Source organism: Phragmites australis, chromosome 7, assembly GCF_958298935.1.
Source record: "Phragmites australis chromosome 7, lpPhrAust1.1, whole genome shotgun sequence".
In the NCBI taxonomy this organism is placed as follows: Eukaryota; Viridiplantae; Streptophyta; class Magnoliopsida; order Poales; family Poaceae; genus Phragmites; species Phragmites australis.
In genome coordinates this window covers 28,063,861-28,078,208 of record NC_084927.1, presented here as the reverse complement: position 1 = coordinate 28,078,208, position 14,348 = coordinate 28,063,861, and the positions used below count along the sequence as shown (strand labels likewise).

Genomic DNA, 14,348 nt, shown 5'->3' with positions numbered 1-14,348 from the left:
GGTTTGGAGTCATAGGAAACTAATTGGTCAACGAGTTCAGTGAATTGATCAATGTAATCTTTCACTGAACCCGTTTATCGTATATGGAATAGATTCCTGACCAATACTTCTAAAGGAGCTCCAACTTGTTTTTCCACTTGACATGTACTATAAATTCTATCTTTCTCAAAAGAAATATTTGTTAGTCTTAGGATGCGCTTCTCTTTTAGAAGTTCAGACAAATTCTTCATACCAACATGGGCTAGTCGATGGTGCTATAGTCAACCCATGCTAGACTTAATAATCAAGCAAGTCTTAGATATCACTTCATCCATTAAAAATCAACAAGATAAAACTTTCCTTTCAAATGACCAGTGAAAGATATTGATGAGTCTTCTCTTTTAGATACGGTTACACCCTCATTAGTAAAAAGATAATTGTAGCTCATTTCACAAAGTTATGATACATACAACAAATTGTAGCTAAGATATTTAACTAACAAGACATTTGAGATAGCAATTTTACTTTAACTAATTACCTATCTTTTTCCATCATCTCCAAATACAATGTTTGCATGTGATCCTTCATTTTCTTCAAATGATGAGAACATGCTTTTTTCTCCAGTTATATGATTAGTCCATCCTCTATCAATAACCCAACTTAATCCATTGGACAAGTATGCTTACAAAATAAATTATACTTTCGCTTTAGGAACCTTAATTTATTTGGGTCCTTTCACGTTAGTCACAAGAAATTTTATACCACCCACATATTTTTTTCACAACTCGATCATTTGTGTTAGCACTAACATATAGAGCAACCACTTTACCATGGTGGTTTCTCTTAAACACATATGATGCATAAAAAGTAGCTTGAAATGTGTGGCCTTGAGATTGCTTAGCTTGTGTGGTGAGATCAACTTGCTTGTCTCCATTGATGAACTTAAGACACTCTTTTTGCTATTTAGCACCACACACTTACTTCGCTTGCTCATATGCATGTCATAGCCAAGCTCTCTTTTTAGCTTATTGTCCTTAGCCTCAATAGTCTTGTATAGGGCATCTTTAGATTTGTATGTCTTCAAATACCCATACTTAACCAATGCATTTAGCCTCTTATTTTCTTTTTTAATACTTGCAAGGATTTAGCATTACTAGCACATGCATTTATATTAATACTATAGCAACGAGAGCAACCTTAACTAGTGGACGTATTAGAGATCAATGTTGCATCATTAGAGGATGATGTGCTATTCCTAAGAGCATCAAATTCCACTACAAGATCTTTATGAGTTTCATCCAAACAATTAAAATTCTCTTGAAGTGTGGCATTGCTACCCTCTAGACTAGCAATTAAGATATTAGTCAAATCAAGATCTTTGGTCAATTTCTCAATTTTCTTCTTCTCTTTAGTAAGGAGCTCCTTAAGTTCATAGTTTCTCTCCTTTCCAAGGATGAGCAAGTACTCTTGCTTCTCAAGAATCTCCTCTTAACTCTATTGTTTCCATTAGCTCTTACATTTTAGACATGACATTTTTATTTATACCTTTAAGCAAAGATTTACAATCACTATCACTATCACTATCTAGGAGTTTGAGTTGTGTTTTTACCTTGCACTCTTTTACCATAAGACACTTGGGAGTATCATCATTGTTGCTCATGTCATTAAAGAGTGACTTTGTTGGTGTAGAGGAGCGGATGATGATAGTGACGACCCATTCATCATCGGAGTTAGAGTCTCACTCCTCGCCGATGTGAGCTTTACCCGAATAGATCTTCTTATGGGTCTTGTACTTGTCTTTCATAAGGTTTGTTTTTTTTTCTTTCTTGTCTTTGTTCTTCTTCTTGTTAGGACACTCGACAATGAAATGATCAACTTCACCATACTCATAGTAAGCTCTCTTGGATGATCTTCTTTTGGACTTGTCTCTCTTATACTTGCTATAGCCGCTCTTCTTCATAATTTTTTGAACTTCCTTATAAAGAAAGCAATTTCTTCATCATCAAAGCTCTCTTCTTCACTTGAGCTTAATTATTCGTCTTGCTTGTTCTTACTTGCCTTTAATGCTACTCCTTTGTTCTTGGAGGTTGCGTTTTGCTTGACAAGGTTTTTGACTTTATTGGCTTCCTCCTCCATGAGTTCATGAGCAAGAATTATTCCAAGCACATCACTTGGTGTGAGTCTCGTGTAATCTCTTCTCTCATGGATGAGTGTTACCAAGGTGTGATTCCTTGGTACGAAGGCTCTTAGCATTCTTCTCACTGCCTTGTGGTTATCTAACTTTTTATTTCCAAGCTCTCTAATCTTGTTCACTAGCACCGTCATTCGGTCATACATTGCTTGAGGGATTTCATCGTCATCCGTCACAAATCTTCCCAATTTCCCTTTAAACAACTCTATTTTTGATGCTCTCACACTTGTGGTGCCTTCATGAGCGACTTGGAGTGTGTCCCATATCACTTTGGCTTCCTCAAGCCTGTCCACTTTGTTGAACTCTTCGGGAAGGCACCTAGCACCACACTTGCAGCTTGTGCATTACGGTGAAGATTTTGCTCTTATTCGGGAGTGAGCCATTTGTCTTTATCCGGTAGCTCAAAATATGTACACACAATCTTCTAAATACTTGGATGAAGAGAGATTAAATGTAATTTTATTTTGTGCCTCCAAGCGGCATAGTGCATGCCATTAAAGTATGACACGCTCGGATGACACGAGAATTAGATGCATTCAACTTACCATAATTGAGCTCAATTGCAACTCCCTTGCCTTTGCTGTCACCTGATGTATCATCCTTTGTACTCTTCGGGTTCTTCGGACTTTTCTCCCCAGATGTCGACATCTTCAAATTCTCCAAACGGTGAAGCCTTGCAGGAGATTAGGCTCTGATACCAATTGAAAAGGATTTGATGTCGCCTAGAGGGGGGGGGGGTAAATAGGCGTAACCTGAAAATTTTTACAAACTAAATGTAGTGGATCATCAACGTGCTGACAGTCCGTAGATTTTTTTGGAACCTCTGTAGATTTACGGAGGTTCTGCAGAAATCTACGAATGCTCTGAAGTTTTCAGGGAAAAAATAAACTGATGCCTATACCCATGTGGATCAAATCCACAAATTACCCAATACCCATGGATGTATTCCAACCTATTCACTAAATACCTGCAGCTTAAACCTCACAAGAAAGTAGATCAGGTCGAAACCCTAAAATTCAATGGGCACAAGAGTATGCAATAAATCACAAGAAATTGATAAGGGAGATACAAGGATTTTGTCAAGGATTTGATACTCGGTCGTATATTGTTTTATGATAAAGAAAATAGGTATACTTGCATGGATGTAGAAGTATACGTCGGATGGTCCGGCGTACTATCGAATGCGTTGCCGGAGTAAAGTCCAGAGGATTTCTTTATGTTCACTAGAAGACAGACTTATACACGCCGGATGGTTTGGCACATATATCGGTGGCATCACCGGAGTAAGTTTGGAGGAATTTCTTTCGGTTCAATGGAAGTTGGACTCATACACGTATGATGGTCCGGCGTATATATCGGAGGCTTCACTAGAGAATTCAATGATTGAAATGTCTAGTAATAGCTAGTTTTGGATGGACGATTCACACCGGATGGTCCGGTATTTGGAACCTATACATACCGGATTATTCAGTGTTCAGAAAAATATGGATGGTTGAACAATAGCTAATTTTGGACCTCTAGCCTATATGTACCCCCCTTATTTTATCTCATTGGGTAATCTTGCGATTCAGAAGAGTTGAAACACTTAATGTGTGATCAAGAGGTAAGTGAGTGCACTAGAGTGATTTGTAAAATTCTTAATTGAATATTAAATACATTATTAGTGCAAGGACAGTAGCAAGTGTGCATCTAACTGTAGTCTAGGCATGATTTGAGTCAAGTGAAGCTATTGACTTGTTACTCTAGGTGGTTAGTAACACCTAGCCAATCTTGATGATTTGAGGTATCTTGGTGGCTCTTAAAATTCTTGTGGGAGTCCTAAGAGGAAGCGTTGTGTTTATTTTGAAGCCTGTCAATCTGGAGATAGATAAGTGGCTATCACGAAAGAGCACTTGAGTCTTGGTGACTTAAGTGGGAGCGATATCCTTAGTGGATGCTCCAACAAGAATTAGGGGAGTGTCAGTTCCTCGGTACATCAGAAAAAAATTTGGTGTCTTCTTACCCATCTCTTTACTTTTCCATATTTACTCTGAGCATTTAATTTTTTTGCAAACTAATATTCCGTAATTATCTTCTTATTGTAGTTTGCATGTTTTCTTGCTTAATATTCTATCAAATTTAGTGGTTGTAGTTGCTTTACTATTTATCTAGGATAAAGTTATTTACTTGTTCTAGAGTTCAATTGAAATAATTTTAATTAGAATCCAATTCACCTCCCTCTTAGACCATTCGATCTTTTCAATTGCCAAATAATTATTTCCATACGCGAACAGGCAGGAAGACATGACATAGATCATGCATAATGCGTAGGGAGGTGTTGGATTCGATCCGAAGGTGTTGAATGAGGTGCTCAACACCAAACACATTTGTGGCTTTATAGTTTAGAAGACACAAACGAGATCCTCTTTAGAAATATACAAAATATATAGAATAATTATATATCTCATCACATTTAGATAAAAATTAATTTAGAATTATTTTGTTGATTTAAATAGATTAGTTTTTAAATCCCTAACTAACCCATTAATATCCGGTCCTTACACATGGTTAAATATAAAGCGTAGAACCATATATGGAAGGAGCAGTGGGGTTTCCGTTTATTAGCGTGCTTAAATGGAAGAAAGAACTAATGGGTAGGGAACGAGTCCCATCTATCTTTTGTCTTTTTATTCCTATACTTTCATGTACCTAAGAACTTAATCCTTTAAGATTTTAAATTAGCATCATTACATAACGCCACATAACTAGGATATGGTACTCTTATAGATTCTTGTTCTTAAAAAAATGAAGAGCTTTATTCCCTTTACTATTTTTAAGTATGCATGAACTGATTAATACACGGCTCTAATCATGCAACATTATTTGGCTAATTGATTACAATTCTCCGCCATCCATTCATGGTTTATTATTCAAAATTTGTCTTAGTAAAATATAAACAACAACAAATTGTCGAACATGTTTGGGGGGGGGGGGAGTACAAGAATTATACAGAATGACTCGGCAATTTTTTTTTGGAATCATCATAATGAGCGATGTACTTTTTTTTGTTAATCTCTTTCCTGCCATTGTAAAGATGTATAAATTGAAAAAACCACTTATTAAGACTCTATTTGGAACACGTGAATTTTACTCATACGAGAATAAAGTATTTCTGCAAAATCTTTGCACATTCAAATAAGCCCAGAGTGTTATTTTAATGTCAACGATTTTTCAAGTGTACAAAGCAAATTTTTGCAAGTGAAAATGGAGGTACAATAACCATTGTCACGCGACGACGAATACATTTCGGAGTACGTTCTGCGAAGTACCATCAAAGTTATCGAGGGCATGTTCATTTAGCCTTCTGTTTTGACTTCTAGTTTAAAATTTTGTTTTTTGATTTTTTAAAGCTGCTTTTAGATTTTAACTATTAATTTTTATAATAAATTTTTAAAATCAGAAAAGTTTATATCAACTTAGTTCCTAATTTATTTTCTCATAAATAAATTTTTGATTTCTCTAAAAATTATTATTCATCCATTTCATTTATTTAGATTTCTAAAGCAGAAGAAAAAAAAAACAGTATGATAAACGAAAGTAGAAGCTCATAAAAAGGGATGGAAATTGTATAAGACCCGCTCTTAGATAATCCACGTGAGACTCCCATCCACGTCCTTCACGTCGCGATCGGACGGTGTGCGCGTGTGCTACGCACGGGAGACACGTGTCGAGCAGCGACGAGGGTCTCCACGGAGGACCCGCCTTGTACAATTTCCCCACCTTGTCACGTCTGATCGTGCAGTGCTCCGTACTTCATGTTCCCGTTCCGTTTCTTCCCCGCAGTTCAGCTCACTTGATCACTCTTCATCCATCCTCATCCCGCCCATCATCGTCAGTTCGTCACCACTTTTTGCATTCCCCGCACGCAATGCACGTACGCGAGGCATGAGGTAGAGTGGACGCCTGGAGGGAGTGGTGGACACCCGAAGCAAAGAGAACGGAACGCAAGCGGGGGAGAACAAAACAAGAGTTGGGTTGAAGTCGATCCCATTCCATTCCACCAAACTGCCACCGCGTCGCAGCGCTTACCACTGCTCCGTCCCCCCCGCGCTCCCCGCCGGCGAGTGCTCGCCCCCTCCTCGCCGCAGGTGAGCACCTCCGAATTCCGCCTGTTCCTTCTCCCACTCCCCTCCCTCTCTCCCTGGAGGCCCGGAATACGGGGGGATACTGGTGGCTGGAAACCTCCCTTTTCTTTTCTTGTTGAGGATTTCGTGCCGTTTTTTGTTAGATTTTTTTTCTTCCTTATCTGGTTCCCGTTCACGTTTGCTAAACTTTCCCAGCAAAATTTGTGCTTTGGAGTGTTAGATGCTCAGCCTTGGCCGCAGATTTGCCTGTTTGCGTGCTACATTTTGTTGGGGGCAATCCTATCTAGGTGAGACGCTTGTCATTGAAGGCTGCATTTTGTGGGTTCAGGCTGCGAAATTTGGGTCCGGTCTCTGCACCAAGGAGGATCTGAAGATCTGAACCGAGTTTATGATTGGCAGACCCGAATTCCCATCGCTGCCGGCGTAAAGGCGCCACTTTTGCCAGCTCCTCCCGTCCCTTTCCGCTCCCGTGCCCGAGAATTTATTGCTCGAACGCGCGTCCCGTCCCTGCCTGCTCCGTGCAGCTCGCGGTGTCCTCTGGGTTCAGTTTAAATGCTCGAGCTATTCAGCTGCAAGATTCCCTACCCTCTTGGCGTGTCTCTGTACCACCCGGCTCCAAACTCCCGCCTCCGTAGTCCGTGTGGTTGCTCGTAGAAATACCTCTCGATTGCCGGATTGAATTGGGCGGATTCAGCTGTGTTCCGTGTGGAAAGCTTCGAGTTCTTGGTGTTTCTCCCTTCTCCTGCCCGGCGAGAACTGCAGGCTTGCTTTCGGCCTCTGTTTTCGTTTGGACTCGAGCGTACGATACAATACGTCTGGGTTCTCCTCATTCTTCTTAGTTTTCTGCCTTGTCTCTGTACATCTACTCGGCTTTTATCATCGTCTCTCTCTTTCTTTCCATCGATCAAATTTGCTGAGAGAAATGGGTCTTAAAAAATGTGCGACTGCAAAGATTCCTTTGCAGCCCATACGTACTATCTCGTTACTCTCACTGTGTCCACTGCAGAGTTCTGTAGTTGTCGCTACCGGTTTCACATTTTTGTTCTTTTTTTCTTTAATATTTGTTCTTAGTCGATGCATCTGAAGTTAACAGCTCGAGTTTTGGTATCCATGGAACACAAAGCTGAGCGCCTTTTACCTTCTCTCACCTTTGAGCTGTGGAGTTTTGTTTACCAGTTTATCTGACCAAAAGTGCAGCCTTTAAAAGGCTTTCGTGCTGCAAGATTCCTTTGGATCATAATCATGGATTTGAACTAATTATTCCCATGCAACAGCCCTTGGTGCATTTGCTTTATGTTACCTCCTGATCTTTGCGACATTCCACTTTTCCTTCTTTCCTCGTGTTGCTCTGTCCCCATCGTTTCATTCCGCTGGGCGTGCCAGTTATCTTTCTTTTGGTTTTAAAACAAGAACAGGGCTATGAACTGTGCTCTCCATGCACAATATGGCCTGCTTAAGCCTGCAAAAGTCCAGCCTTAGGCATGTGTGCGCTGAGGTTTTCTTGCAAGGACAGCATCTCGCTACAGTAATCTCATCTGCCCTCTTGCCCCAATGGTTCAAATTTATGGATTTAAAACTTTCGAATTGAAGTTCAAATGCTAAGACCTAAGAGCATTCCAAGACTCTTCACACTTTGGTTACCTATACGGCTGCACTGACCCACCAGTTATTGGTACCGACTAACTGTATTGTTCTTGTGATTTAGTTAGATTGATAGGCCTTGTGGATCTCAGGTACAAACCTGGTTGGTAATGTTTCATTTTTTTCGTGTCATCGCACTTATGTCTTTTTTTACCATAACTATATTTTCAGGACTCTGTATCAATGTTGCCATACTCGGAGGCAGCGGTTTTGATCAAAAGAAGGCAATGATCAACTTGTTTGACCTCAGCGCAGGGATGGCTAGCACGGACATGCTCACCGATCGAGCTCTTAGAGATGGTACATAAAATTCCTCCACTTTGTGTTTTTGTTGCAGAGCTGTTAAATGCAATGCTCTGCTAATCCTGAATTTTCTTGTCTGTTCTACTTGAGGTAAATAATACCTTTCTAGAAGTGGTACTTGGTGTGGGAGAAATACAAGTTTTTGCGATTTTCTGGTACAAATGTTGATGGCCTCTTTCGGATGGGACTAGATGGCATTGGCGTTGAGTATGATTTCTTTGCATGATGTTTGCCGTTTTCCCTTTAGACGATGACATGTTTTGCTTGTCTTTTCCTTCTGTTTTTTTTTTCTGCCCTTCTTAGATTAATAGTATTCAGAGGTCCTCTTGCTACTTCTTTGAAACTTGCAAGAGATTGATCTCAAAATTGAAATTGGCTGTACCTTTTGCTTTGATATTTCAGGCTCTCTGGCTCGTAGAAGCAGGCAAGATGTCAAGAGAACTGTGGATCCTGCTAAAGTTTATGTAGAGGATAAAGTAGTAAGTATCATGTCATGTACCCTACTGGTCTAATCTACCATTTTCTCTGGGTGATTTTCCATTAAATAAAAGTAGGATAGAACCTACTAAAATTTCATCCAAGTTATACATTATCTGTGCTCTAATATGAATCTTGCTGCAGGGAGCTAGTAACAGGAGTTCGTCAAGCAATAAATCAGATGTATCTCCAATGAATATGGTATTAGCAAAGGAATTGGAGTCAAAGAAGAAGTCACCAAGTGTTGTTGCCAGATTAATGGGACTTGAAGATGATCTACCTTGTCAAGTTCCAGCATTACATTCTGCTAATAGAAATTTGAAGAAAAGCCACTTAAATGACAACCTCGCAGAAACAAATTGGCCCATGCTACATCGAGATCAGTACTACTCCAGCATGTCAACACGGGACATACACATAGGACGCAAAGAAGCAGTTGAATTTAAGGATGCCTACGAAGTCAGTGAAGAGCCATTAAGAACTTACCATCTTCAGGATCAAACTTTTCCTAGGAGTATGTCTTCAAGGAGCAAGAGGGGCATAAGGATGGAAATTGTTCGCCAGAAATTCATGGAAGCAAAGCGCCTTGCCACAGATGAGAAGCTCCTCCATTCAAAGGAGTTTCAAGAAGCTCTTGAGGTTTTAAGTTCAAATAAAGATTTGTTTCTTAAGTTTCTTGAGGAACCAAACTCTACTTTCTCAAAGCAGCTGGCCGGACTTCACACAGAGTCAGCATCACCTCAGACGAAGCGTATTACTGTGTTGAAACCAAATAAATCTGTTGAGAATGAGGGAAGAAGGGAAATCAGAACACAGCAAACAAATGAAGAAAATGAACATGTGATGCCAAGGACTCACCGGAGATCTCATTCAGCAGAAGTTACCTTTTCCCAGCCAACTAGGATTGTGGTCCTGAAGCCTAGCCCTGCCAAACCTAGTAGAACAATGGCCAGGCTAACACCCCGAGCAGCTCCATCTCAGCTAATTGAACAGATAGGTTTTTATGGAGGTTTAAAAGATGACGAATACCTGCCAGATGGTCTACATCAGCGGGATGAGTCACTGTTATCTTCTGTATACTCAAATGGGTATGGTGGAGATGAAAGTTCTTTCAGTAGATCAGAAGTTGACTACATCGATGAAGAAGGTGGTAACCTAAGTGACTCGGAGATAGCTAGTCCAGTATTGCGGCATTCATGGGATCACATCAAAAGATATAGCAGTCCTTACTCAGGCTCAACTTTTAGCAGAACATCACATTCACCTGAGTCATCCGTGATCAGGGAAGCCAAAAAACGGCTTTCAGAGAGATGGGCATCAGTAGCATATAATGAGATAAACCAAGAACGAATGCAATTGCCGAGAAGCTCAAGCACTTTGGGTGAGATGCTCTCCCTTCGAGAAGCCAAGAAAGAAGTTGGTGGCACAGATTCTGTTTCAAGTAGTCGGCCATGTAACAAAGAAAATGAGTTGGCCCTGCAAGCTATGTGTATATCAACTTTTAGAGAGGGTGAAGAAAATGGTCAGAGCTTCCCAAAGAATTTAGCAAGATCAAAATCTGTCCCAGTGTCATCGGCAATGTTCGATAACATAGCACCAAATGCCCTGTCATCCAATTCTGAAAGCTGCAAAACACCACCAAAGGTGGTTACAAGGTCAGATAAAGGAAAATCATCATTCAAAGGGAGAGTTTCGAGTTTTTTCTTCCCTAAAAGTAAAAGGCAGTCAAAAGAGAAAATCACCCTATCATCTGCCAGCTCTGATGAGAAGGTTGAAGTCACTTGCCTTGGCAGCATGAAACTAGAGGCTGATCATAATATTGGTGCTGATGAAAATATGTCATTTTGTGAGGACAAAGATGATAATTGTACTACTCAAACAATCTGTTCTTCCCAAGTATGCTCTTCTCTCAAATTATTACTGTATGCCCTTAATTTTCTTTTTCCTGTTGTGTTGATTGTTACTGCAATCATTTTCTCTCTGACTATGAGTTTTGGGCCTTTTAACCATTTTACCTGTAAAAGATTTGGTTTTTGTTCTCCACATTTGTTACCCTCAATAAACTGACGAGGAGACATACTGCAGGATGTTGTTTCCATTGACGTACCTATTTCTTCTGATTGTCCAAGTGGAGATTTTGATGGATTAAGATCAGATGGAGGCCTTAAAGGTATCCGAGATGAGCCTAGTCCTACTTCAGTTCTTGATGCATCATTTGAAGATGGCAACATTAATGAACCTGAGTCATCAAGAAGCAATACTTGCAGCAATGACAGTAAGTCTTGCTTTCATTTTGACTTGTGAGCTTGCTATTGCTCCCTTGTTTGTATACTAATATATCTTCTATAATATCTTTAGGGGTTGCCTTACGATCTACTGCAATTGAATCTGTCGCCTGCTCATTATCATGGGAGGATATGAACTCACCTTCACCTTTACTTGGTTCTACAAAGTTAACCCCTCTCTCTAATGTAGATGATGAATTAGAATGTGTTGCCTTTGTACAAAAGATAGTATCATCTGCTGGGTTAGACGATCCGCAGTTGTGCATGGTCTTCACAGGTTGGTACTTGCCTGATTGTCCTCTGGATCCTGCATTGTGCGACAAGTTATTGGACCGCAAGGAGGAGGCTGCTAAGTCAAGGGAGCGAAGGTCGAACCAAAAGCTTCTTTTTGATTGTGTAAATATGTCCTTAATTGAGATTGGCCAGGATGCCTTACTATGCACCTATCCGTGGGGACAAGTGCGCTCTATGGCAAGGAAGGAGACCCTGTCTCAAGCTTTGGGGCAAGAAGTACCATGCCATATGAGGGATTGGCTTTATGGATTAGGGAAGTTTGTGGTGAACGAGAACAACGATGCTGGAACGATGCTGGAAAGAATTGTGCAGCAGGAGGTGGAAGGAAGAGGATGGGTGAAGTCAATGAGATGGGAAGTGGATGGGATCGCAAAGCAGATTGAATGGGAGGTGTTCGAGGAACTAGTAAAAGAAGCTGTGGATGATTCACAATTTGTTCTCCGCAGCAAGAGATGCCAATGACAATACCAAATCTTTAGGAAGCAATTGCTGTGGGTATGAGAACTGCTCTTAAAATTGTTGTGCTGAAAGAACTCTTGAGCATCTTCATATCTTGTATTTAAGTCCACATAGTTGCTTCTGCATATGCCTTGCAGTACAGATTGTCGAATACCAATTGGCCAAATCTTCTCAATATGTTGTTCTGTAGAAGGCGCCTGCAGAACCCCCCCCCCCCCCCCAAAAAAAAACTCGCATATTAGTACATGACTAACCTTTGGGAGCATAGATGCATATTAGTACATGACTAACTATTGGGCCCGCGCGAGCGACCTCTCAGTCCCGGTTCAGACTTCAGAGGCAGTCCTTAACAGCTACAGCAACACGAGTACAGACAGTCAGACATTGTCATTCGCAAAAAAAAAGAAAAGAAAAAAGAAGAGAGTACAGACATTGTCGGGTTGGAGAGTCGGGACCCCTCTGCTGGTGGGCCCTACTCGAACTAGCCCACCACAGGAACGCTGATACGACACTGTTGCATCTGCATAGATCCTGCGTCGAACGTAAAGTGGAGAGAGCTGCAAGCCTGCAATGAGTGCATTGCTTGCTAGCCGCAGATGCCGTTCTTCCTTCTGAACATCTGCGTCTCCCTCTCCCAAACTGAAAAAGGCAGTACTTTCTTGACAACACTAGTACAAGCAGCAATTGTACTTGTATATTTTTAGGTGTTTATATCAAGTTTTTGCACATTGAGCTATATAAATCCGATATTATTGACATCCAGTGACATGACTCGCTTGTTGGGGGCCACTCATAGCTCTTTTTTAGAAAGCCACCCAAAGCTAGAGGTGAAAAATAGATAGTAGATATTTGAATTATTCAATATCTATATCTGTCAAAACGTAAATATGGATATATGTATTTGTTTATAAAACGGATACTAAAATGGATGTATCCGAATTCATTTTTGAGATTTGGATTCAAATGAGGATATCTGAATTGATTTGAATTCAGATATGGAAATGGATAATATCCATATCCGTCAACCAGGGAACCAAATTTTACTAATGTTTTAGAAATTTCAGAGGTGAACAAAATTTATATATTCTGGCCCAATCAAATTAGAACAAGTTTCAATCAAATTTGATCAAATTTCAGTCTCGGTTATCTGTGTTGAATTCATAAAGAAAAAGGACAGGGAGTCTTCTCTTAATTGGTATGGAACAAAGAAAGAAGTCTCTCCATCAGATTCGTGCCTCTTGTTCTTGTGTTCTATTTTAGGTTTGGACTGTGTTGGAGAGTCAGAGTGGAAGAGGTCCTAACCACTGATAACATTATCCAACACGTTACCAGCACCTCACTCTACCATCGTCTCCGTTGACTACGTCTACTTCACCGTCATTGACTACTCCAGGATCTACATGGTTGTTGGTAGGACTGGATCGTTGCAACACCACAAAATTGTAAACTCCAAATTTGTTGCAAAGAACTAAATGTAATAAAGAAATGAGAAAAGGAAAAGCAAGACAAGGAAAAAGAATCCCTCGGGCCCAATCTCCCTCTCTTTCTCCCTCTCACCGCAGCCCATCGCTTCCTCTGGCCCAATCCCTGCTCCGACCTTCCCACCCCCTCCCACCCCTCCCTAGCCTAGCCGCCCGAGCCGGGCTACCACCTCTCCTCACCCCGCACGCATTCAACCGGCCCAGCCTGCTCTCCTCCTCTTTCTGCATTGCGCCTACGCGCCCCACCTCCTGGGCCGCAGCTCCTGGGCCCAGTCCCTCCCGTGCCAACCTGCCCTCACCGGCCCACGACCACTCCCGCCTATCCCTCTCTCTCTCTCTCTCTCTCTCTCTCTCTCTCTCTCTCTCTCTCTCTCTCTCTCTCTCTCTCTCTCTCTCGTGCCGGGCCTACCGGTTAGATGCTCCTTCCACCTCTCGCTCCCTTTCCTTTTCCCCTTCTCAGCACCACGTACGACTGCCACCACCAAATCCCGTGCCCAAATTAAGGACGGGAATCATCGGCAACCTCATACACGGAAAACCGAACAAAAAGATGGAAGGGAAGAGCAACTTGTGTAGAAATTGAACACGACATCACGAAAATCGCGCACGGAGATCTCACCAACAACCACACCGAGCCCAACCCCAGTTCACGCCCCCCAGGTATAAATACCCCTGAGACAGCCCCTTCCTGGCATCCCTAGCCTCTTCACTACTTTTCCCCTCGAGTTTCAACGCTAGAGCATCGCTTGAGAGCTCGCGATCTGCCGCAATTACCTCTCATCATCGCCAAGCCGCTCCGCCGCTTCCCGACGCCGATGTACCCCCACAACACGCTCCCCACCGCCTGAGGATCTATTGTGATTCAGCTAACGGTGTAGAGAACATGGCCCTTTTAGGGTATGTATGTGATTTTGATGATTAATGACAACATAGTCAATATGACTAACATATTTGTCAAGTATATGCTTTAGTATGTCTCATATATACAATACATGAAGAAGTCACCGAAGCGGGACAAAGATTGGATTGAATTGGGCAAGTCCTAGGAAAATTGTACACACCGGATAGTCCGGCGATGAGGTGTTTGCATACACTGAAGCATTATCAGAAGATG

The 14,348-nt window shown here is 41.4% G+C and overlaps 1 protein-coding gene across 1 annotated transcript; it reads left to right on the top strand.

Annotated features, from left to right (window-relative positions):
* The first annotated feature begins 6,063 nt into the window (after positions 1-6,063).
* Positions 6,064-11,906, top strand: LOC133924546 (uncharacterized). The gene is made up of 6 exons (XM_062370134.1): positions 6,064-6,297; positions 8,107-8,235; positions 8,641-8,717; positions 8,860-10,611; positions 10,801-10,990; positions 11,074-11,906. The coding sequence occupies exons 2-6, from the start codon at positions 8,163-8,165 to the stop codon at positions 11,754-11,756; spliced, it is 2,775 nt and encodes a 924-aa protein (XP_062226118.1). The 5' UTR covers positions 6,064-6,297; positions 8,107-8,162; the 3' UTR covers positions 11,757-11,906.
* The last annotated feature ends 2,442 nt before the right edge of the window (positions 11,907-14,348 follow it).